This window comes from Delphinapterus leucas, chromosome 10 (assembly GCF_059928025.1).
Source record: "Delphinapterus leucas isolate spDelLeu-1000000601 "Yukka" chromosome 10, BTC_Dleu_Yukka2, whole genome shotgun sequence".
Lineage (NCBI taxonomy): Eukaryota > Metazoa > Chordata > Mammalia > Artiodactyla > Monodontidae > Delphinapterus > Delphinapterus leucas.
The window spans coordinates 36,072,672-36,099,352 of NC_143138.1; the positions used below are offsets into that span (position 1 = coordinate 36,072,672).

Below are 26,681 nucleotides of genomic sequence, written 5' to 3' on the forward strand. Positions count from 1 at the left end.
AAGCTGACGTGTGGTTTTGAATTTCTTGCATGGGTCCCAAGAAGCACTATGGTGAACCTCCTCCAGGTTGCTCTAGGAGCAAGGGGGGCCTGGAGGGTCTATGGGGTACTAACACGAAAATGCGTTCAGCTAACACTTGAAGCTCTGGGATTTCTTCCACCTTGAGGGCTTCAAAGAGAAGAATGCTAACCACTTACGAACCAAACACAAATGTTTTCCCATTTTTTCAAAAAAGAGAATCAACTCTAAAACAGTTTTACCTGTTTTGACTTAGTTTTTAAAATTTACTGTTCAATTAGTAGGAGACTGAATGAACAACAATTCTTTCCTTCCAATTACTGAAGCTGCTTAAATTGGCTCTGTGGAAACACTCCCGTTTACATGCACTGAGCAATTGCAATTCAGTTGCTCCTTAAAATGTGATCTTTGAAAATTGCCCTAATGCTGAGGTTTGCTTCATTTTATGTTACTTACTATCAATTTTTATTTAAAATGTTCAGTTTTTAGGTTGGTTCACTAAAGTCATAAACTGTTTAACTCCTTTTAGAAAAAAAGACAAAATGTGGTGTCTTTTCTTTCACAAATGAGGTCATTTCACTTTCTTGCTTTTTTTTTTTTTTTTTTTTTTTACTCACTGACCCCTGTAAGTGACAATAAAGAAAAAAACAACCCCTAAGTATCATCTTGGAATAATATCAGGGTAGACTCAAACCACTGGGACCTAATCATTTGGAAGCTCAAAAACAGAGGACTTTGCTAGAATTTGGAATATTTGGCATATTGAATCTCTCCAATCCAATTAGTACTTTTGAAACTATAGGATGAGTCTTATGTTTAGAAAAATATTAGGATGAGTCCAATAATAGAAAAATATTAGAATCAGTGCATTTTCAAGAAGTTTTAATCTAGTTGAGAAAATAAGACAAAACAGGAAAGGACAACAGGGTACTAAATATAATTAACTGTCAAAATTTCACAGGTGATAAGCTTGAAGAAGACATTCAATCAAGGGCTCCTGGGAAGAATGAAACTGAAGCTGGTCTTTGAAAAGAAGGGAGAAAAGAATCCCGGGCTTAGCAAAGGTCAGGAGCAAAGACAGGAATGCAAAGTTCACGATTCATCCAGAAGGAGGCTGCAGGACTGTGCCACTGCAGCAGAGGACAACCTCTGGTGAGTAGCTGGAACTACATCCCCACGTGATGATTCAGGGATGAAACATAGACAGATTTGATGTTAGGAGAAAGAGCTAAAACCTGACTCAACAGAAGGGAGTTATTATCCATTATTAAGTTGGAGATGATGATTTTAGGAAGACTAGTCTACTCCCTACTAGATTGAACCAATAAGCTTCCTTCTTTTTATTCCAAAGGATATATAAAACACAACTACTAGTGAAATATGGAAAACTTGGAATACTCCTTAGAACACCGAAGAGAGGCTGTTCAATGGAGTCATCATTTTAATGATGTCAAAGCTATTTCCAGTTTTATGTTAGAATCTACCTCAGTCCAATGATCCCCTGCCTCCCACAGTCCAGCGCAGATTCACTTCAGTCCCATCTTTAAAACAAAGCTCTCTGTGGAGCATCACACCTATTTATTTAATAACTGGAGTTAGCATAAGATGAAAAATGCAATCTATACTAGACAATATAAGGGAAACTTGAATAGGTAAAAATAATTAACAGAAATGGTCAGAGCCACTGGGAAACACTACAGAGGGTACGTGTAAAAGATCTTAAAAATCTGTATCATGTTACTGTAATTATTTTGAAGAGATTTGCACTAAGAACTTTATAATCACACCTCCCCAAAGAGAGAACTGTTATAAACAGTATTAAATTTGAAGGGAGTGTTTGTCAAGGCTTAAACCTAAAAAATACGTCAGAGGGGCTTCCCTGGTGGCGCAGTGGTTGGGAGTCTGCCTGCCGATGCAGGGGACACGGTTCGTGCCCCGGTCTGGGAAGATCCCACATGCCGCAGAGCGGCTGGGCCCGTGAGCCATGGCCGCTAAGCCTGTGCGTCCGGAGCCTGTGCTCCACAACGGGAGAGGCCACAGTGGTGAGAGGCCCACGTACCGCAAAAAAAAAAAAATATATATATATATGTCAAAGAAGTAAACACTTTTCTGAATGAGGAACTGTTAACAGTGGTACTCTCTGAGCCCCATAGATATGGCCATTTTTATTAAATATTAAACAAATATTTTAAGAGCCATGGTAAAATTTCCGAGTTTGCAACTGCCAGTGCAGGCCCTTAGAACTCCTAATCAAAGATTCTTGCAGTAAACCTCACAAAGCTGTGTATAAGCCATAAGAAAAGTCCCAAATGTGGGCTTCAATGTGGGTGAGCCAAGGTGAGGGGGAGAAATATCCAAACCATGAAAAGGTCATAAAAATGACTAAAGACTCCTCCCTTAAGGGCAGTGGCTCTTTGGGAATTATTCTCCACTCTCACTGCATATTAGAATCACTTGGGAAGTTTTTAAAAGGTCTGAGCTCTTCACGCCGATGCCTCCTCCAGGGGATTCTGGGGCCCAGGCAATGGCTGAGGACCACTGCTTAAGATGCTCACGGGTCCAATGTACTGCACTACAAGGGGCAGTATATTGACTATCAATAGGAACAAAACAGGAAACATTATTGTGACCTGCAGGAGGTGTTGGGAGGAGACTACAAATGGAATTGTTGAAGAACTGTTGAATTTCAGAAGACCAAGACTTTGGAGGAAGGTATATTTAAAATTAAAATCCTGAAGGGTGAGTGTGGGCTTGCTCTGAAGGCCAGAACAGTGCTACACTGGACTTTCTGGCAAGATGTAGAGAGAGAATATTGAGGCCAGAGGGAAGTTTCCCCCTAGAGTCATCTCCAAGAGGATGCGGGAGGACTTCTCTGGTGGTGCAGTGGTTGAGAATCCACCTGCCAATGCAGGGGACATGGGTTCGAGCCCTGGTCTGGGAGGATCCCGCATGCCGCAGAGCAACTGGGCCCATGAGCCACAATTACTGAGCCTGCGCTCTAGAGCCCGTGAGCCACAACTACTGAGCCCAGGTGCCACAGCTGCTGAAACCCACGCGCCTAGAGCCGGTGCTCAGCAACAATAGAAGCTGCTGCAGTGAGAGGCCCGCACGCAGCGGCGAAGACCCAACACAGCCATAAATAAATAAATAAATAAAAGAGGATGCAGGAAACGTTCTCAGGAGTAGTGGCCAAATAAGCGGAGGCATGCCCCATGGTGCTGGGGATGAAAGGCTCCCACGGGGAGGACAGGAGGGCTGGCTGGCCAAGGCAGAGACATCAGCCGACTGCAGCAAGAGCGGCCGCTGCTGCAGTAACCTCCTGTCCAACGTGGAGGTCGAGTTCCTGGAGGAGAGGGGAGGGAGCCAGGGGGAGTAGGAAGCAAGCAGAGCTTAGTGCAGAAGTGGCTGGTGCTACTATGCAGGTTGCCATGGCAGCGCACCCCCTTCTACTGGGTAATCCTGCTCCCATCCCAAGACACCCTCCACCACTCTTCTGCCCAAGATTGTCCTTGACCAGCCAAATCTACTTCCCCTTCTTATAGGAGAGGAGGGATGCTCATTTTGTCCTCTGCAACAAGAGTAGGGTCCACATAACACGTGATGCTCTTGAGCTGGAGTGAGTTGATGGCATGATGCCAAACTTTGATTCACTAAGAGAAACACATTGGAGGGCAGGCAGGGGTTGGCTATTTTACCACTCGCTCCTGCATTCTCACGTGTTATGGATTCCAGCATGAACCCCTTGTAACCGAGCAGGAACCTCTGAGGCCTTCCCAGGATAGAACCCCCCACCCATGTCCTCCGCCTGCCTATTGTCTGTAGAAAAACTTCAGTCAAAGAATAAATTTAATCAGAGAGGTGAGAAAATACAAAAAGAAAAGAAAAAACAAGACCAAATAATAATACTTTAGTCATTAAACAAAGTCAAGGACCTTTATTTCTTCCTCAAGGACTATAGATAATATTCTGAGCCATGTCCTTTGAGCTGTCTTATAGATACTGAAACCCCCACCAGGTGGAAGAAGTTAACTGTATGTTGCCCACACGCACATAGACCCCAGACCAGCTGGAACCAAACGATTGATGATGCTGACTCCCAATTACCTACCTCACCACCAACCAATCAGAAGAATGTGCATGAGCTGACCACGCCCTGTTCCTTGAACACTATAAGACTCCTCACTACCCGCTCCAGGGTGGGACACACAGTCTTGAGGGCATTAGCCTGCTGTGGTCCCCTCTGCCTGACAAAGCAATAGAGCTATTCTTTTCTACTTCACCCAAAACTCTATCTCTGCATTTCTACTCAGCAAGGGTGAACAGGGGCCGAGTTTTGGCAACACTCTCCCCAGCCCAGAAGCTTCATATTATGTGACATAAACCAATTCCCTCTTCTTTTTTTCAGTCTCTGCATGGACAAAAGTATATACATCGTGTTTGTATAAAGCAAGGGATATCCAGGTAAATTTGGAGGAATCAATTCATCGATTAACGAATCAGGAAAAGACTTGTATGCAGAAAACTGTAAGACACTGATGAAAGAAATTAGATGATACAAACAGATGGAGAGATATACCACGTTCCTGGACTGGAAGAATCAACATTGTGAAAATGACTATACTACCCAAAGCAATCTACAGATTCAATGCAATCCCTATCAAACTACCAATGGCATTTTTCACAGAACTAAAACAAAGAATTTCACAATTTGAATGGAAACACAAAAGACCCCGAATAGCCAAAGCAATCTTGAGAAAGAAAAACAGAGCTGGAGGAATCAGGCTCCCTGACTTCAGACTATACTACAAAGCTACAGTAATCAAGACAGTATGGTACTGGCACAAAAACAGAAATATAGATCAATGGAACAGGATAAAAAACCCAGAGATAAACCCACCTTATCTTTGATAAATGAGGCAAGAATAAACAATGGAGAAAAGACAGCCTCTTCAATAAGTGGTGCTGGGAAAACTGGACAGCTACATGCAAAAGAATTAAATTAGAACACTTCCTAACACCATACACAAAAATAAACTCAAAATGGATTAAAGACCTAAATGTAAGGTCAGACACTATAAAACTCTTAGAGGAAAACGTAGGCAGAACACTCTATGACATAAGTCACAGCAAGATCCTTTTTGACTCATCTCCTAGAGAAATGGAAATAAAAACAAAAATAAACAAATGGGACCTAATGAAACTTACAAGCTTTTGCACAGCAAAGGAAACCATAAACAAGAAGAAAAGACAAGCCTCAGAATGGGAGAAAATATTTGCAAATGAAGCAACTGACCAAGGATTAATCTCTAAAATATACAAGCAGCTCAGGCAGCTCAATATCAGAAAAACAAACAACCCAATCCAGAAATGGGCAGAAGACCTAAACAGACATTTCTCCCAAGAAGACATACAGGTTGCCAACAAACACATGAAAGGATGGTCAACATCACTAATCATTAGAGAAATGCAAATCAAAACTACAATGAGATATCACCTCACACCGGTCAGAATGGCCATCATCAAAAAATCTACAAACAATAAATGCTGGAGAGGGTGTGGAGAAAAGGGAACACTCTTGCACTGTTGGTGGGAATGTAAATTGATACAGCCACTATGGAGAACAGTACGGAGCTTCCTTAAAAAAACTAAAAATAGAACTACCATACGACCCGGCAATCCCACTACTGGGCATATACCCTGAGAAAATCATAATTCAAAAACAGACATGTACCACAATGTTCATTGCAGCACTATTTACAATAGCCAGGACGTGGAAGCAACCTAAGTGTCCAACAACATATGAATGGATAAAGAAGAGCTGGCACATATATACAATGGAATATTAGTCAGCCATATAAAGAAACGAAATCGAGTTATTTATAGTGAGGTGGATGGACCTAGAGACTGTCATACAGAGTGAAGTAAGTCAGAAAGAGAAAAATAAATACTGTATGCTAACACATATATATGGACTCTAAAAAAAAAAAAAAAGGAAAGTTCTGAAGAACCTATGGGCAGGACAGGAATAAAGACGCAGACATAGAGAATGGACTTGAGGACACTGGGAGGGGGAAGGGTAAGCTGGGACGAAGTGAGAGGGTGGCATGGACATATATACACTCCAAATGTAAAATAGATAGCTAGTGGGAAGCAGCTGCCTAGCACAGGGAGATCAGCTCGGTGCTTTGTGTCCACCTAGAGGGGTGGGATGGGGTGGGGGGAGACGCAAGAGGGAGATGTGGGGATATATGTATATGTATAGCTGATTCACTTTGTTATACAGCAGAAACTAACACACCATTGTAAAGCAATTATACTCCAATGAAGATGTTAAAAAAAGAAAATCTGGTACTTGACTATTATATCCAACACTAGAAAAATATAAGCCACCATCTGTCTATTCAGAACAGTCCTTCCTGTAACAGTTGTGTGTTAAACTCTAATGTGCACACGAATCACTCGGGCATCTTATTACAATGCAGAATCTGATTCAGTGGGTCTGGGTGGGGCCTGAAATTCATCTCTTACAAGTCCCCAGGTGATGCAGATGGTGCTGACCCAGGACCAAAAGCTCCTAAAGAATTCCAGATTTTTCTATCAAGCTGGCTTTATCCTAACCAAGAAAAGAATATGTTTAGGCAATATCACAGTAAACATTTCTGAAATTGATAAAACTAGAACCGAGGGGAAAATGCCTGAATTATCTGCACTCCTTGTATAGTCATAGAACTGGACAACAGAATGTTAGAAATGGGAAAAGTCTTGAAAGATCACCTCCTTCTGCCTCTAAACACACAGATGGGGAAACAGAAGCCTCGAGAGGGACATAACTTGACCAACCTTACGTAGCTAACTGATGTCACAACAAGTCTAAAATCCAGGCTTCCTGACTCTCCGTGAAGTGCTCTTTCTAACACACTATGATTGGATTTTAAGAGATCTTCGCAACCTTTTTTTTTTCATAGACATGCCACTGTTAGCTTCACGGCCTTAGCAGTGGAGATTTTTTTCTGTTTTAACCCAAATACAAGCCACTTTAAGTGCAAGCACACTTCGGCCCCATGACTGGCCCATGGTCCTGTTCTTCTTTTTAACCCTTGGATAATGGCCACTAAAAACACAGATTGCCACGTTGACCATATGGAAAATACCCCCCAGTCATCTGTCTGTGATAAGCACAGTGGAAGAGTTGAATCATCACTACTAGGAAAAGAATCATAAAATTTATTATTTGTGAATTGGGCTTTAAATAACAGAGTTTAAAGCAATATTTGTATTAGAGTGTGATAAGGCCTAGCAAACCCAACAATTCCCAGATAAGAATATATGAAATCAGCTTCAGTGACTTGAAAGCTGTACTTTACAATCAATCCAAAGGCCACAATGGAACTTAGCAAAAATAACCACCCGCTAAGCGTTTAACCTGATTTTAAGTCTCTCAGAGTTGGGGGACAGATAAACACCAGCTGTCCCCTCTAAACAGCCCTCTCTGTTGGGCAGCATGAAACCTGGTAAAGTGGTGGAGCCAAGGAACCTATGGGTAAACACGCCCAGTATTTTCTGGGGTGGGCACCAAATTCCCCTCCACCTTTGGGCAGGGTGGGTAGAGATGAGGCCAAGCTTTGCCGGCTGCTGTGCACAGCTGAACCATGACTCCTGGTTTAAACCAGGTGATTCATTTTGTCCTCACTCCAACCTCAGGGAAAGAAGAAATGTAGGAAAGAGTTAAAGGAGTCCCTTTATCTGTCTGTGAAATCAAGGAGTGAATCAAGTACATTAAAATTATACAGCTTTCAAATACAGAACAAAATACAAAATTCAAATATAGAACAAAGCAATAACAAAACGAAAATAATCCCATAGAGATGTTGCTGGGCAGCCATAAAATTATTAAATGACTATATAAGTACACAGTAAAAGCAAAGAACAAACAACGTGAAGAAGACAGGTGACCCTTGTGACTCCTCTTCCCAACACCACCACTTCTGTCACCGGTGGGAGGAGGGTTGAAACATACTTGTATCCAGGGCAGACAGCGTGGGGCTTGACTCCTAGATCTACTGTTTAGAAAGGAACTTAACCTCTCTGAGTCTCAATTTCCTCACTTGTAAGATGGTGATAAATCCTACCTTGAAAGGTGGCTGTTAGTATTACATGAGATGGTGTACATAACATTCCTGGCCAGCACAGGCACTTTCAAGACCAAGCTCCTATCACAGTAATCCGTTTGTTCATCCCACAAATATTTATTGAGCTCTGGCATTGCCCCAGCTGCTGCTGTCACAGGGGGAGACCCAGCAGTTACAAAAGAACAAAGTCATTGCCCTGGAGAATCTTATACTCTAGGGGCCAAAGTGGGGGTGTGGGGCCAGGAGGACACATAAATACATAAACAAATATGCATGTCCTGTGCCAGGTGGGGAAAAGTGCCATGAAGGAAAAAGAAACCGAGGTGAGGAGAGCAGACAGTGCAGCAGAGAGGCAAATATAACATCATTAGCATCCTCTAAATGTGCAAACTGCTCTCAGAAGTTACCTGCACGGTGGAGTGTAAAAATGCTACAGTGTAAAGCATTGGCTTCCACATGGGTAAATTACTGATATCCAGAAGGTCTTGATTAATTCCAGCAAACGTTCTTTTCAAACCTGCGCGAACGCCTTGGGGTGGCTCATTAGTGAATTTGAGAGAAGTCTGTCATAAAAAGCAAATAGTAGTTTTGTTTCTATAAATTACTGTGAAGAATAAAATAGAAATTACAACACATCAGCCAACAATATGCTTATGGTACATAAATGGGCACCCTGTAAGCTACTTACATTGATCAGAGCTAAAACCCAATAAATTAATACTGAGTCTTATAACTCTTCCGTGGGAATATTTACCATATAATCTTGATAATTATAGTCAAGATTTTGACGATAATGGCATAAGATTTTGCAACGCAGCTTCTACTGGACCAGAAAGCCCTGTTATGTTTGCCATCTTTCCATAATCATATTTGTGCCATCTTTATTTGTATAACTCTCAAGGAAAGGATACTTATCTCACAGTAACAAACCTGAAGCAATGTAATGGGAAACCGATTGTGGGGCTCGGTAGTTAGCCACACTCGGAAAGTATCATTGCTGGCATCAGTGGTAGTTAACGTCTCTAGCAATTCTTCCATGAATTCTAGGCCAAGGTGACAATTCTGCAGTAATACCCAGCCACCCTGTATTCAAAAATGATTTCATATTAATTCCTTATAACTTTTTTTGCTATGACTTTAATAAAACAAAACATACAAACAAATTTTTTGAAACTTTTACTCAGGGCATAAGAATACTCTGTTTTGAGCACATATATTTTAATGAAATTGTTATACGTCAATACAATCTTCTTTTTTCTGTTAGTTGTAAAGCTGGTTACTTGGAATCAAGTGGGTTCAAAATGATTGTATCCTGCCACCCCTGGTTTAGAAGGGAACAAAAGTTAAAATTTGAAGTCAGACTTGTTTAAGTACAGTGTGTGCACCATCTAATGGTGGGAATGGGTATTTTGGAATTTGTAACTTAAATTGTCCTGCCTAGGGTAAATCAGAAGGGACTCACCCCGAAACCAAGTTGTCCACTGTCACAAAAAGAGATACACATTACCTCATGAAAGTTGGAGGTGTCGACGAAAATTCATTAACAATCAAGTTAGGAAGAAAAGAGAGAATTTTATTTGAGCCAAACTGAGGATTATAGCCTGGGAGACAGAAGCTCTGAGACCTGTCTTGCCTGTTACAAGTCAAAGGCAGAGTCATATACATTTTCGAGACAAAGGATCATACATCAAAATGACATGCTGACATTTCACATGAGGTTCACCAAAGATACACAGTCCAGGTACACATACAAAGCCAGTAACAAGTCACCATGACTCCCTGCAGAGTTGGAAAGGCATGCTAATCTTTTAAGAAGTTACCTGGCTAGCGTCAGAAAAAAGGGAAAAAAAAATTGATCTTTGCGTTCGAGCAGGCATTCCCACCTTTGAGGAGGTCTGGCTAATGCGTGATGCAGATGTACACTGGACACTAAAAGGGGAGGGAGGAGGCCCAAGTGAGCAGAGAGAGAGAATTTTATGCTAAAGTTTTCTTCTCCTGACTTAAAATACCAATTTTATTTCACCAGAGGCAATAAAATACAGTTGGTGGCATTTGCTACCATAATATTAAACCTTATTCTTTGCCATCACTCCTCCCAGATATTCCTGAAACCACAAAACTTTCTAAGCACTATCTAAATACTTGATAAAAGCTTCTTTAACAATGTAATTCACATGACCGTCACAGTTCTATAAGAACACAGTTTATTAGCCAGACAATATCTTGATATATAATGAGATCAGATAAATACAGCTACAAATCATAGAGCTTAGTGTACATGTGGTAAGGCCTGTATATACACCTTCTACTGCAAGAGAAAACAGAACTCAGACTGGCTTAAGCGGCAAAGGGGACTTGTTGGTCTAGACAACTGGGGTCTCTAGACCAAGATGGACTTCATGGTTGGTTTGTGTCATCGTGGATCCAGTTACTCTCTGATTCCCTGCTCTGCATTCCACCGTGTCAGCTTTATCCTAAATCTTTCAAGTGGCAGTGTGGCTGTACCTATTCATGGGTTATTGTTGTTGTTTGTTTGTTTGTTTGATAATGCCATTATTATCAATATTTATCCTACCTTGAGACACAGAACATAGAAGTTATAAAAGCTAATATTCCAAAGAAGGTTAATGTGAATGCTGTACCAAATTTAGAAGTTCCTCACTCGTGGAAACTAAAGAACTTATTTAAGGCCCAAAGTCAAACTGTCAAATCACTCAATAGAGTGAATTATTTGATCTGAGTAAAAATAATTATATATAATTTCTTCAATATATATAAATTAAATACAATATATTATTGAATTTAATTAAGTGGTAAAGATTAAGGCTTGGCGCACTTGAGAATTAATGACTAGCCTGAAACTTTGATGAACCAAGCAGAGTTTTAGCCCATTAACCCTCTCCAGTCATTAATTCCCAGGGAAAAGCTGCACCACAGTTGCTACAGACATTATGAGATCAAAAGCTTAAAAATAAACCAAGATCTTATTTTATTTTTATAAATGGCGCAATTTCTTATTGCTGCTGAAATTGCTATCTACCAACCGTTTCTAGAAAATTAATGACCTGTGTATTTATTAGGTGTGATGAAAAATAGTCCATCCAGCTTGCAATTTTCAATAAAAACCATTATCAATATTTAAACATAACACCCTCAAATATTTCTTATTTGCCTGAAACTATCCACTAATGAAAAATGAAAGTCTCACTTTAACTGAAAATTGAAATTTGACTGTCTCAATCTGTCACTTCTTAAGCACTATCTATTAATATTGAACATGGCATTCCAAGACTGCTAGAGCTGCATCCTTTAGGAACCGGAAAGTGTGGCTGCCAAATTATCAAAAAATATTTAGTGAAAATAAAATGGAGCATATGCTATAGAAAATGGAACAAGTATTTTGTGGGGATGTCAGGAGCAAACTAGCTGGAGGCTTAAAATTTGTAGGAAATCAAAGGTTGACTCTATATACATAAATAAAAATGAAAAATAATGATTGAGCATCACAGGTAGAATGCTTTACCCATCACTGTGTTGGTCCTAAGTAGACCAGATGGCCAGAGGAATAATATCAAGAATGTTGCATGAAGAGTAGTTGTCCATTGCTACATACCTGCTGCATTGACATCTGAATCAGCTTTCGAGCATGTACTTCTTGTCCTTGCCCCATTGAGATAGTTCTGCATTCTGTAACACAGAAGGATCACTATGATAAAACATAAATTTTATAACAGGATTGGGACAAAAAATTAATTTCTGAATGGTCATAGCCTCCCTCCTCCGTGGCTTCTAAGAAGACTTTGTTATTCAAACAAGTCTGGCTTTCAGTTGTGTTGATGAGAGAAATAAGTGGAGCAGAAACTGGAACGGGAAGGACAAGGAAAGAGAGACAAAAGGCACAAGGCAGGTCTTTTAGAGAGTTCTGGGGTCTTTGGAGATAACGAGGAGATAGATTGATGGGGGAGAGGCAGCTATAATGCTATCATAGGCATTAAGTGGGAAAGAGGATTTTTGAGTTTTGCTAAATTTTTAAATTAAATTATATTGGAGTATAGTTGCTTTACAATGTTGTGTTTGTTTCTGCTGTACAGCGAAGTGAATCAGTTATACATATACATATACCCACTCTTTTTTAGACTTCCTTCCCATTTAGGTCACCACAGAGCACTGAGTAGAGTTCCCTGTTCTGTGTTTTGACTAGAATATTTTTTTTTGGTGTTTTATCAGATGCTTCAGTAAAGATTTAGTTGGCTTTTTATTCTTTTACAACGTCAAGTTTGTCTGTCTGTTTGGGTTTTGTTTGCATATTTGTCCATTTTCCAAGATGGAACTTGTGGCAGCTTAGCCCCATGAGGGCTACATTCAGGGATAACTGCTCCTCAGGATTAAATCACCATCTTGTAACTGAGCATGAAGAAAAAGTGGAGACCGCTCCAAGATTAGAGGTGTGATTATAATTCAGCAGAATATACACTATATAGGCTTATTAGTGAATCTGATGTTCCAGGCAGAGAACCACACTTGTGCCTGTCACATGAATTCACTAAATTGCAGAAGTCTCTAAATAATGTTTGTGAAAATGGAATTGGAAATTAACTTTTAAGCAAGTCTTCGTGGACCCAGGTCTTCTTGAATTTTAGAGGCATGATCTCTAGATCTCTAGAGGCGCAGGGAAAGGAGGTCAATGGAGACATTGTGAAGCAGTGTATGCTTTTGCCCTACTCTACTGGAGGAGCCTGAATCCTCAGAAAAAAGGGCTGCTGTAGCTGGGCAAACAATGAGGCTGATTTGGAAACTTTAGAAGTTACAGAGGATGAGAGAAATTCACGGGGTGGAGTTAGAAGTATGTCAGGAACCAGAGAAGAAGTTGCCAGGGCACACCATTTAAAATATAGCACCATGGGGTTAATGGCCAGAGATTCTGTGAGGGTTCGCAGGGTGCAGCATTAGGATTTTTTGTGGACTCAGGGTCACAGGGTGAAACTCTGCAGTGGGTGCCTGAGAGAGGATGGCAGAGCCCTGCTTGAAAAACTGGGAACTGCAATTGTCCAGAGGTCACTGAACAAAGCTGGATTTTCCCACCAAAGCCCTCATGAATGTCTCCTGCTCAAGGGGAACCAGGCACTGCTCCCAGGGCACCTGAGAAGAATCCACACACCCTATAACAGGAGAAGGAAGGAGAGGTGGAACTTGAAAGGGAGGAGCCTCCAAATTGTACAAAGAGATAGAGCCCCTCTTGTTTCAGAAGAACCCACAAACGTTAGGTAGGTCAATGGAGGAAAGTTTGATAGGGACAAAAATTATTAACATGTGAGCATGAGCCACAATCTATCTCCCCTGTCCTTCCAACTCTTCTGAAATACACCTTTTAAAAGGAAGAACTGGTTTTTGTTCAGGTGGCCTGAGTTTCTTATCTTGACCTGGGTAAGTGGTCAAGAGGAGACTTAGAGGCATTCCTTCAAAACAAACCCAGAATCTGACCACTTCTGGACATCTACACTTTTAGTCCCTGGTCCATCACCTCTTGCCTGTATTCTTGCAGTAGCCTACTAACTGGTTACCTCTCTCCCACTCCTTTTCTCTACTAGTTATTCTTCCCACGGCAGACAGAGGAATTCTGTCGAATCCTAAATCAGATTACGTCCATCCTCTGCTCAGAAACATCCGATGGCTTCCCATTTCATTCCGCACAAAATCCAGAATCCAATTCAAATTCTTACCTCTAAGACCCTACACAATTGGCTCCCACTGCTACCGCACTCTACACACACACATACACACAAACACACACTTTTTAGGATCTCACCACCATTCATTCACTCTTCTCCAGCCACACTGGCCTCCTCCCTCCTCCCCAGGCACACTCCAGCCTCACCTCTGTTCCCTCTGTCTGAAATGTGTCTCCTCGAACGCTCCACTGACTTAATTCCTTACATCTCAGGTCTTCCTCACCTTCTCAACAAGGCCTTCCCTGACCATCTGATCTAGTACAGCATACCTATCCCCGTCACTCTGCCCCTTACCCTACTTTTTCTTAGCACATTATATACTTTTTAGCATATTATATACTCACTTGTTAATTAATTACTGTCTGTTTTCCCCTGACACTAGAACATCAGCTCCACAAGGGACTTATATCACAGTGGCTTATCCAGCACCTAGACAGTGCGTAGCACTCAGTAGATACTCAATAAATATTTTCTCAAACTTTAAAAACAGATATAATTCACATATCATAAAACTTACCCCTTTAAAGTCTACAATTCAATGTTTTTTTAGTATATTCATAGAGTTGTGGAACCATTACTACTGTCCAATTTCAGATCATTTTCACCAATCCAAAAAGAGACTTCACATCCATTAGCAGTCCCCATCACCCTCTCCCACTCTAGCAACCACTAATCTACTTTCTATCTCTATTCTAGACACTTCTTTTAAATGGAATTATACAATATGTGACCTTTTGTGTCTGTCTTCTTTTACTTAGCATAATATTTTCAAGGTTCATCCATATTGTAGCATGCATCACAACTTCATTCCTTTTTATGGCTGAGCAGTAGTCCATTATACAGATGTACTATATTTTGTTTATCCATTCATCAGCTGATGGACATTTGGGTTGTTTCCACTTTTTGGTGAGTATGAATAATGCTGCTATGAACATTCATGTATAAGCCTTTGTGTGGACATGTTGTCAATTCTCTTAGATATAGGCTTAGGAGTAGAATTGTTGGGTCTTACTGCAATTCTATGCTTAACTTTTTGAGGAACTGTCAGGCTGTTTTCCAAAGCAGCTACACCACTTTACAGTTCCATCAGCAACGTATAAAAGTTCTAATTTTTCTGCATCCTTGTCAGCACTTGCTATTGTCCATCTTTTTGATTATAGCCATCTTGAAATGAAGTGGTATCTCACTGTAGTTTTGATATCCATTTCCCTAATGATTAATGGTGTTGAGTAACTTTTCATGTGCTTATTGGCCATATGTATATCTTCTTTGGAGAAATGTCTATTCAAATCCATGGCTCATTTTTTAACTGGGTTATTTGACTCTTTATTTATGCATTGTAAGAAGTTCTTTTTACATTCTGTATACCAGATACTTACCAGATATATTATTTGCAAATATTTTCTCTCATATTGTATTAATAGGTTGTCTTTTTCACTTTCTTGATGGTATTCGTTGAAGTACAAAAGTTTTCAATTTTGTTTAAGTCCAATTTGTCTATTTTCTCTTTTGTTTCCCATGTTTTAAGTGTCATATTTAGAAAATTACTGCCTAATCCAGTCACAAAGATTTATTCCTACATTTTCTTCTAAGAGTTTGATAGTTTTAGCCCTTACATTTATGTCTCTGATAATGATGAGTTAATTTTTATATATGGTGTGAAATAAAGGTCAAACTTTATTCTTTTGAAAGTACTGATAGATATTAGTTTTTCCAGCATGGTTTGTTGAAGAGGCTGTCCTTTCTCCATTGAATGGTCTGGCACCCTTGTTGAGAAACAACTGACCATAAATGAGGGTTATTTCTGGACCCCCAATTCTATTCCATTGATATATATGTCTATCCTTATGCCAGTACCATTCTGTCTGATTACTGTAGCTTTGTAGTAGGTTTTAAAAAGCAGGAAGTGTGAGTTCCACACTTTTGTTCTTTTTTTACAAGGTTGTTTTGGCTATTCTGGGTTCCATGTATTTCCATATGAATTTTAGGATCAGCTTGTCAATTTCCACCAAAAAAAGGCAGCTGGGATTTTGATGGGAGTTGCTTTAAAGCTGTTAAATCAATTTGGAGAGTGCTGTCATCTTATCAATTTAAAGTCTTCTGGGAATTCCCTGGCAGTCCAGTAGTTAGGACTCAACACTTTCACTGCTGTGGCCCAGTCTCAATCCCTGGTCAGGGCAGTAAAATCCCACAAGTTGGGCAGCACGGCCAAAATAATAACAATAAAAAAATAAAGTCTTTCTATCCATGAACATGGGATGTCTTTCTATTTTTATCATCAACATTATTATCATTATTATATCTTCTTTAATTTTTCAACTGTTTTATAGTTTTCAACTCACAAGCTTTGCACTTCTTTGTTAAATTTATTCCTAAGTATCTTACGATATTGTAAATGAAATTGCATTTATAATTATATAAATTTTTGGTTTGTTTATATATTAATTTTTGGTTTTTTCTTGCTAGTGTGTAGAAAAACAATGGATTTTCAAATAGGATCTTTTGTTCTGCGATCTTGTTGAACTTGTTTATTAGCCCTAGTAGTCTTTTGGTGGACTGCTTAGGCTTTTCTATATGCAAAATCATGTCATCTTCAAATTGAGATGGTTTTACTTCTTCTTTTCCAGTGTGAATGCCATTTATTTCTTCTTCTGGTCTGACTAAAACCTCCAATACAATGCTGAGTAGAAGTACAAGTAGACATTCTTCTCTTGCTCCTGATGTTTGGGGAAAAATATTCAGTCTTTCAACATTATGTAGGATGTTAGCTGTGGGATTTTGTAGGTGCCCTCATAAGGTTGAAGAACTTCCCTTTTATTCCTAGTTTGTTGAGCACTTTCATCATGAAAGAGTGTTGGATTTTTTCAATGCTTTTTCTGCAACTATTAAGATAACCATGTGGTTTTTGTTCTTTCTTCTATTAACATGGTGTATTACATTGATTAATTTCCATATGTTTAACCAACCTTGCATTCTTGGGATAAATCCCCTTGGTCATGGTGTATAATCCTTTTTATATGGTGCTGGATTTGGTTTGATAGATTTTGTTGAGAGTTTTTGCTTCTATATTCAAAAAGGCTATTGGTTTCCTTCTAATGTCTTTGTCTAGAATTGGTATCAGAGTAATATGGGCTCATAGAATGAGTTGGGAAGTATTCTCTTTTATTTTTTGGAAAGATTTGTGAAGAATTGGTGGTATTCATTAAACATTCAGTAGAATTCACCCATAAAGGCATCCAGTCCTGGTATTTCTTTTGTTGGGAAGTTTTTGATTACTAAATCAATCTATTTACTTTTTTTTGAATTTTTGAATTTTATTTCATTATTTTTTATACAGCAGGTTCTTATTAGTTAACCATTTTATACATATTAGTGTATATATGTCAATCCCAATCTCCCAATTCACCACCACCACCACCACCCCCACGCCACTTTCCCCCCATGGTGTCTGTACATTTGTTCTCTACATCTGTGTCTCTATTTCTGCCCTGCAAACCAGTTCATCTGTACCATTTTTCTCGGTTCCACATACATGCATTAATATACGATATTTGTTTTTCTCTTTCTGACTTACTTCACTCTGTATGACAGTCTCTAGATCCATCTATGTCTCTACAAATGACCAAATTTCGTTCATTTTTATGGCTGAGTAATATTCCATTGTATATATGTACCACATCTTCTTTATCCATTCATCTGTGGATGGGCATTTAGGTTGCTTCCATGACCTGTCTATTGTAAATAGTGCTGAAATGAACATTAGGGTGCATATGTCTTTTTGAATTATGGTTTTCTCTGGGTATATGCCCAGTAGTGGGATGGCTGGGTCATATGGTAATTCTATTTTTAGTTTTTTAAGGAACCTCCATACTGTTCTCCAAAGTGGCTGTATCAATTTACATTCCCACCAACAGGTGCAAGAGGGTTCCCTTTTCTCCACACCCTCTCCAGCATTTGTTGTTTGTAGATTTTCTGATGATGCCCATTCTAACTGGTGTGAGGTGATACCTCATTGTAGTTTTGATTTGCATTTCTCTTATAATTAGTGATGTTGAGCAGCTTTTCATGTGCTTCTTGGCCATCTGTATGTCTTCTTTGGAGAAATGTCCATTTAGGTCTTCTACCCATTTTTTTATTGTGTTGTTTGTTTCTTTAATATTGAGCTTCATGAGCTGTTTATACATTTTGGAGATTAATACTTTGTCCGTTGATTCATTTGCATATATTTTCTCCGATTGTGAGGGTTGTCTTTTCGTCTTGTTTGTAGTTTCCTTTGTTTTGTAAAAGCTTTTAAGTTTCATTAGGTCCCATTTGTTTATTTTTGTTTTTATTTCCATTACTCTAGGAGGTGAATCAAAAAAGATCTTGCTGTGATTTATGTCAGAGAGTGTTCTTTCTATGTTTTCCTCTAAGAGTTTTATAGTGTTCAGTCTTAAATTTAGGTCTCTAATCCATTTTGAGTTTATTTTTGTGTATGTTGTAAGGGAATGTTCTAATTTAATTCTTTTACATGTAGCTGTCCAGTTTTCCCAGCACCACTTATTGAAGAGTCTGTCTTTTCTCCATTGTATATCCTTGCCTCCTTTGTCATAGATTAGTTGACCATAGGTGTGTGGGTTTATCTCTGGGCTTTCTATCCTGTTCCATTGATCTATATTTCTGTTTTTGTGCCAGTACCATATTGTCTTGATTACTGTAGCTTTGTAGCATAGTCTGAAGTCAGGGAGCCTGATTCCTCCAGCTCTGTTTTTCTTTCTCAAGATTGCTTTGGCTATTCGGGGTCTTTTGTGTTTCCATACAAATTGTGAAATTTTTTGTTCTAGTTCTGTGAAAAATGCCAGTGGTAGTTTGATAGGGATTGCACTGAATCTGTAGATTGCTTTGGGTAGTAGAGTCATTTTCACAATGTTGGTTCTTCCAATCCAAGAACATGGTATATCTCTCCATCTGTTTGTATCATCTTTAATTTCTTTCATCAGTGTCTTATAGTTTTCTGCATACAGGTCTTTTGTCTCCTAGGTATGTTTATTCCTAGGTATTTTATTCTTTTTCTTGCAGTTGTAAATGGGACTGTTTCCTTAATTTCTCTTTCAGAATTTTCATCATTAGTGTATAGGAATGCAAGAGATATCTGTGCATTAATTTTGTATCCTGCAACTTTACCAAATTCATTGATTAGCTCTAGTAGTTTTCTGGTGGCATCTTTAGGATTCTCTATGCATAGTATCCTGTCATCTGCAAACAGTGACAGTTTTACTTCTTCTTTTCCAATTTGTATTCCTTTTATTTCTTTTCCTTCTCTGATTGCCATGGCTAGGACTTCCAAAACGATGTTGAATAATAGTGGCAAGAGTGGACATCCTTGTCTTGTTCCTGATCTTAGAGAAAATGCTTTCAGCTTTTCACCATTGAGAATGATGTTTGCTGTAGGTTTGTCATATATGGCCTTTATTATGCTGAGGTAGGTTCCCTCTATGCCCACTTTCTGGAGCGTTTTTATCATAAATGGGTGTTGAATTTTGTTGAAAGCTTTTTCTGCATCTATTGAGATGATCATATGGTTTTTATTCTTCAGTTTGTTAATATGGTGTGTCACATTGATTGATTTGCATATATTGAAGAATCCTTGCATCCCTGGGATAAATCCCACTTGATCGTGGTGTATGATCCTTTTAATGTGCTGTTGGATTCTGCTTGCTAGTATTTTGTTGAGGATTTTTGCATGTATATTCATCAATGATATTGGTCTGTAATTTTCTGTTTTTTGTAGTATCTTTGTCTGCTTTTGGTATCAGGGTGATGATGGTGGCCTCATAGAATGAGTTTGGGAATGCTCCTTCCTCTGCAATTTTCTGGAAGAGTTTGAGAAGGATGGGTGTTAGCTCTTCTCTAAATGTTTCATAGAATTCACCTGTGAGGCCATCTGGTCCTGGACTTTTGTTTGTTGGAAGATTTGTAATCACAGTTTCAATTTCATTACTTGTGATTGGTCTGTTCATATTTTCTATTTCTTCCTGGTTCAGTCTTGGTAGGTTATACCTTTCTAAGAATTTGTCCATTTCTTCCAGGTGGTCTATTTTATTGGCATAGATTTGCTTGTAGTAGTCTGTTTAGGATGCTTTGTATTTCTGCAGTGTCTGTTGTAACTTCTCCTTTTTCATTTCTAATTTTATTGATTTGAGTCTTCTCCCTCTTTTTCATGATGAGTCTGGCTAAAGGTTTATCAATTTTGTTTATCTTTTCAAAGAACAAGCTTTTAGTTTTATTATCTTTGCTATTGTTTTCTTTGTTTCTATGTCATTTATTTCTGCTGTGATCTTTATGATTTCTTTTCTTCTACTAACTTTGGGTTTTGTTTGTTTTTCTTTCTCTACTTCCTTTAGGTGTAAGGTTAGATTGTTTATTTGATATTTTTCTTGTTTCTTGAGGTAGTCTTGTATTGCTATAAACTTCCCTCCTAGAACTGCTTTTCCTGCATCCCATAGGTTTTGGATAGTTGTGTTTTCATTGTCAATTGTGTCTAGGTAATTTTTGATTTCCTCTTTGATTTCTTCAGTGATCTCGGTTATTTAGTAACATATTGTGTAGCCTCCTTGTGTTTGTGTTTTTTACGTTTTTTTCCCTGTAATCGATTTCTAATCTCATAGCATTGTGGTCAGAAAAGATGCTTGATGTGATTTCAATTTCCTTAAATGTACTGAGGCTTGATTTGTGACCCAAGATGTGATTTTTCCTGGAGAATGTTCCGTGTGCACTTGAGATGAAAGTGTAATCTGCTGTTTCTGGATGGAATGTCCTATCAATATCAATTAAATCTATCTGGTCTATTGTATCATTTAAAGCTTGTGTTTCCTTATTAATTTTCTGTTTGGATGATCTGTCCATTGGTGTAAGCAAGGTGTTAAAGTTCCCCACTATTGTGTTACTGTCAATTTGCTCTCTTATAGCTGTTAGCAGTGGCCTTATGTATTGAGGTGCTCCTATGTTGGGTGCATATATAATTGTTATATCTTCTTCATGGAATGATCCTGTGATCATTATGTAGTGTCCCTCCTTGTTTCTTGCAACATTCTTTGTTTTAAAGTCTATTTTATCTGATATGAGAATTGCTACTCCAGCTTTCTTTTGATTTCCATTTGCATGGAATATCTTTTTCCATCCCCTCACTTTCAGTCTCTATGTGTCCCTAGGTCTGAAGTGGGTCTCTTGTAGACAGCATATATATGGGTCTTGTTTTTGTATCCATTCAGTGAGGTTGTGTCTTTTGTTTGGAGCATTTAATCCATTCACGTTTAAGGCAATTACCAATATGTATGTTCCTATTACCATTTTCTTAATTGTTATGGATTTGTTTTTGTAGGTCCTTTTCTTGTCTTGTGTTTCCCACTTAGAGAAGTTCCTTTAGCATTTGTTGTAGAGCTGGTTTGGTGGTGCTGTATTCTCTTAGCTTTTGCTTGTCTGTAAAGGTTTTGATTTCTCTGTCGAATGTGAATGAGATCCTTGCCGGGTAGAGTAATCTGGGTTGTAGGTTCTTCCCTTCCATCACTTTAAATATATCATGCCACTCCCTTCTGGCTTGTATATTTTCTGCTGAGAGATCAGCCGCTAACGTTATGGGAGTTCCCTTTTATGTTATTTGTTGTTTTTCCCTTGTTGCTTTCAATAATTTTTCTTTGTCTTTAATTTTTGTCAATTTGATTACTATGTGTCTTGGCGTGTTTCTCCTTGGGACTCTCTGTGCTTCCTGGACTTGGCTGGCTATTTCCTTCCCCATGTTAGGGAATTTTTTGACTATAATCCCTTTAAATATTACTCGGGTCCTTTCTCTCTCTCTTTTCATTCTGAGACCCCTATAATATGAATGTTGTTGCATTTAATGTTGTCCCAGAGGTCTCCTAGGCTGTCTTCACTTCTTTTCATTCTTTTTTCTTTCTTTTTACTTCTTATAGATGTATTCGGGTTTTCTAATTCTTCTTGTGTCAGTTTCAGTAGTTGTCTCTTTCCAATAATTTGTGCATTTCATCTAGGTTATCTAATTTGTTGCATAAGTGTTCATAATATTATGTTATGATTTTTATTTTTGTCAGGTCAATAGAGATGCCCTTTGATAAAAGAAAATTTCACATATTGAGATATGGCAATGTCATTCTGGCTTATACATGAGTTTACTTGAATTTTATGCTAACTGAAACAGCCTGTTTGTGGCCTATCAAACATACATTGTTCTACAATCTGCTCTAATTATCACAGAGAAGGACACATTGACCAGAATTAAAGAATGTCCATGTTAAAAATAAAGATTTTATAAATGCCTCCCTTCCTGCGATGCCAATGCTGTACTCCTTTGATGATAAGACTCCCTTCCCAGGTGCCAAGGCCATACTGACTCACTATGTACTTGCTGATCTGTTTTTCTTGAAACCTTGAAGGAATGTACCTCTGACTTGTTTGGTGTTCTTGGTTCTGACAAGACACAAAACTGTGCTGAAAACCATGCTTCTCCAGAGAGGGTCCTCTGAGTTATCTGAGAGGCTGTTCTGGCTTTAGTCCTCAGTTTGACTCAAATAAAACTCTTTTCTATTCTTATTATAGATTGTTTATTATTTTCATTGATACCCCTCTTTCATTCCTGATTTTCGTTATCTTAGTCTCCTCTCCTTTATTCTTGGTCAGTCAAAACAAAAGTTTGCCAATTTTGTTGATTTTTTCCAAGAAGATACTTTTGGTTGGATGACTCTCTATTGTGTTTTAATTCCCTCTTGCATTTTTTTCCGACTCAAATATTTATTATTTCCTTCCTTTTGATTGCTTTGGGTTTGCTCTTCTTTTCCTAGTTGCTTAAGGTGGAAGGTTAAGTTATAAATCTGCAGTCTTTCTTCATTTTTAACATAGGTTGATAAATATTTGATAAATTTCTGAATAGTCTGGAAACACTAGGTTGATTGACATTGGAAAAGTGAGGAAGCTTTGCACTTGAGGAAGGAAAGAATCCCAAAGGACAGAGGCCAGTGAGATAAGAGGCAGTGCAGGCTGAATTTCCAGAGGGGGTGGGAAAAGCTGCCAGAACATCATGATGGGGACTACCAAGAGAAGGAAGGATGCAGAGGATGTTGTAGGAATTATTTTGCAGGTAATGCAGCATGATTATTCTTTGGTGGTATGGGATTTTGGGGTTTTTTGTTTGTTTGGCTGGATGGTTATATTTCAGAGACACTAGTAAGATCTCAACTGCCTTTCTATATCTTCCCAAAATTAGGCTTGAGTGTCTTTCACTTTTCCTCTTTCTTTTTAAAACTGTAAAAAATCTAATTAAATAATATAGGCTTATAGTGAAAGCTTTGTAAAATATAGGAGACTATAAAGAAGAAAATAAAAATCACCAATTTCCTTCCACAGAGACCTTCATTCTAATCTTTTTAGTATGCACAGTCCACAACCACTTACCCTCATTTCAAAATTCAAAACAATCTGAAAACTGACAGTTTTGCCACAAAATCACTTTGGTGGCAAAAGCTGACCTGAATGGATATGAGCCTACTTATAGTCTTTATTTATCGCCATCTTTATGAATATTAATACTCTCATCTGCAATGTATTATATAATATATGAAATGCTACCTTTCTAAAACATGGAAAATTCTGATTCCTGCAATATATCTGACCCCAAGGACTTTGAATAAGAGATTGTAGACCTATCTATATTAAAATTATACATATGTATAATAATACATATATATGTCATTTTATATCTCTACTTTTTAACAGTACATTGTATTTTATTGTCATTAAATATTATTGGGAAATAGTTTTTAATGGCGGCACAATGTTCCATCATGGTGATGCATTCTTGTCAATTCAGCCACTATCCTTTTGCGTATTTAAGACACTTTCCATTTTTCAATACTATAAATAGCACTAGATTAAACATCCTTGTATATGAGTCTTGATGTGTATCTTTTACTTTGTTTTTATGATAAATTAGTACATGTAGACTAGTTGGGACAAAGCATACAAACATTTTAAAGATTCATGATATATATAAAAAAAGGACTGCCAGTGTCTCCAGCTGAAATAAGAATGCTGTGATTCCCAGCCCACACTTCTATCTTTTTTTTTGAAACCAAACAGATAACAAAAGCCTTTCTGTGTCCCCCATTTCTTGTCTGTAGGAAAAATGCTTCAGTCTTCTAGACTCTCCCTGAGTTCCAAAGGGCAGATTCCAACAGTTACTAATTAAGGACGTGAGGGAATGCAGAAACAAAAGAAAAGCAGTCAGGAAACAGCAGTGCAGAGGGGGCAGAGTCAACATGGCGTACTAGGAGGATACGGAATTCGTGTCTCCTCACACCTACCAGGCACCGGTGGGGGACTATGGACACCTAAGGAGATGGGAGGAACCCCCAGCGACTGGTAGGACACAGGGCATGGGGGGGGCGTGAAGGGGGAGGAGAAGTGGAGGTGGGACAGGACTGGCACCCCTAAGGGGCAGCTGGGGAAGGGGAAGGGATCCCACGCCCAAAGGGGGAAATTGGGGAACCACTGGGAGAGCAGAGGATCAAAAGGGAGCATAGCCAGGCTTCCCCTGCCCGCTTGGGCCCCCAGGAGCCTGCTGAGATCCTGAGCCTGATCCTCTGCCCACTGAGGACCCCTCTAGCCATGTGGGTCCTGAGGGAGTGGGAGGGAGGAAAGGGGGAGCAAAAGTAAAGCCCAGACCTACAGGACCGGCACCCCTGAGGGGTGGCTGGGGGAGGGGAGGAGTTCCTACACCCAGAGGGACCCACCCACGGTTAGGGGCCCAGTGGCGACGAGGGAGACCCTAGGGGAGACAGTGGGGAAGGTTGCGAAGGAACGGAAGGGAACGCAGCCAGTGCTTTCCCTGTCCACTTAGGCACCAGGGAGGCTGTTGGGCTCCTGGGCCTAATCCTCTGCCCTCGGAGCCTCCCTCCTGCCATGCAGAACCCAAGGCCCGCCCCTACACCCCCACCCAGGGCCCTACCTCTACACTCGGAGAACCCCTCCAACATGCTGGGCCTAAATGCCACCCACACACCCTCACTCAGGGCCCTACTTCCAAACTCCGGAACTCCACACTCCAGAGGCCCTCCTTTCCACATGCTGCCTCTCCCTTTCCCTTCAGGTCCTAAGCAGAGGCCCCACCCCACTCTTGAATATCACCGCCTAAGCCCCACCCCAAGACCTTTTCTGGCTACATGGATCCTGAGCCTAGGCCACGACACACGCACAAACGTTACCCCCTCCACCCACCTAGGTCCCACCCCACCCGAAACCCCACCCCTGCCTAAGTTCCACCCCCACCTAAACTGCCCCCATAGCCAAGGCTTTTATATTTTTATTTATTTTTTTTTCTTTTTTCCCCTTTTAGATTGGGGTTCTGTTTTACCTTGTTGATTCTTTTATATTTTTATCTTTCCTAATAAATCTTTTATTTTTCTAATTTTATTTTAGTCTTTATACTTTGTTATTGTTCTCTCCTTTTGGCTTGTTCCCCCCACCCATCCCTTTTTTTTCTTTTTTCTGTTGTAGTTTTATTTTGCCTTGTTGCAGTTGGGTCAATTATAGTTTTTGTTTTTGTTTTTTTTTTTTATAGTTTTATTTTTCCTAATATATTTTTTATCTTTCTAATTTTATTTTGTTTCTTATTCTTTGATATTGTACTGCTCCTTTTTCTCTCTCTTTTCCTTTTTTTTTTTTTTTTTTTTTAACCGCACCACAAAGCTTCTGGCATTTTGGTTTCCAGGCTGGATGTTGGGCCTGAGCTCCTGTGGTGGGACCTCCAAGTCCAAACCGCTGGACTAACAGAGAACCTCAGACCCCAGGGAATACCAATCAGAGTGAGGCCTCCCTGAGGTCCTCATCTCAGCACCAAGACCCAGCTCTAACCAACTGCCTGCAAACTCCAGTGCTGGACGTCTCAGTCCAAACAACCAGTAAGACAGGAATACGGCACCACCCATCAAAAAAACAAAAAATGAAACGACAAAAAAATATGTTACATATGAAGGAGCAAGGTAAAACCTACAAGACCAAATAAATGAAGATGAAATAGGCAACCTACCTGAAAACAATTCAGAGTAATAATAGTAACAATGATCCAAAATCTTGCAAACAGCATGGAGAAAACACAAGAAACATTTAACAAGGATCTAGAAGAACTAAAGAGCAAACAAACAGTGATGAACAACACAATTACTGAAATTAAAAATACTCTAGAAGGATCAATAGCAGAATAACTGAGGCAGAAGAACGGATAAATGAGATGGAAGATAAAATGGTGGAAATAACTGCCAGGGAGCAGAATAAAGAAAAAGGAATGCAAAGAATTGAGGACAGTCTCAGAGACCCCTGGGACAACACTAAACGCACCAACATTCGAATTATAGGGGTCTCAGAAGAAGAGGAGGAAAAGAAAGGGCCTGAGAAAATATTTGAAGAGATTATAGTCAAAAACTTCCCTAACATGGGAAAGGAAATAGTTAATCAAGTCCAGGAAGCACAGAGAGTACCATACAGGATAAACCCAAAGAGAAAAATGCCGAGACACATATTAACCAAACTATCAAAAATTAAATACAGAGGACCTTCAAGATGGTGGAGGAGTAAGACGTGGAGATCACCTTCGTCCCCACAAATACATCAAAAATACATCTATATGTGGAATAACTCCTACAGAACACATACTGAACACTGGAAGAAGACCTCAGACTTCCCAAACGGCAAGAAACTCCCCACGTACCTGGGTTGGGCAAAAGGAAAAAGAAAAAACAGAGACAAGAGAATAGGGATG

General features: G+C 39.4%; 1 protein-coding gene across 1 annotated transcript in view; it reads right to left on the reverse strand.

Moving 5' to 3' along the window:
- Window positions 1–26,681, reverse strand: part of DNAH8 (dynein axonemal heavy chain 8) — a 326,150-nt gene that overhangs the window by 49,729 nt on the left and 249,740 nt on the right. Inside the window, exons 83-85 of the mRNA XM_089918797.1 lie at window positions 11,761–11,834; window positions 9,078–9,230; window positions 8,555–8,710 (exon numbers count right to left, since the gene is read on the reverse strand). Of these exons, the coding sequence (XP_089774923.1) occupies window positions 8,555–8,710; window positions 9,078–9,230; window positions 11,761–11,834 (383 nt within the window). The remainder of the gene's footprint in view (window positions 1–8,554; window positions 8,711–9,077; window positions 9,231–11,760; window positions 11,835–26,681) is intronic.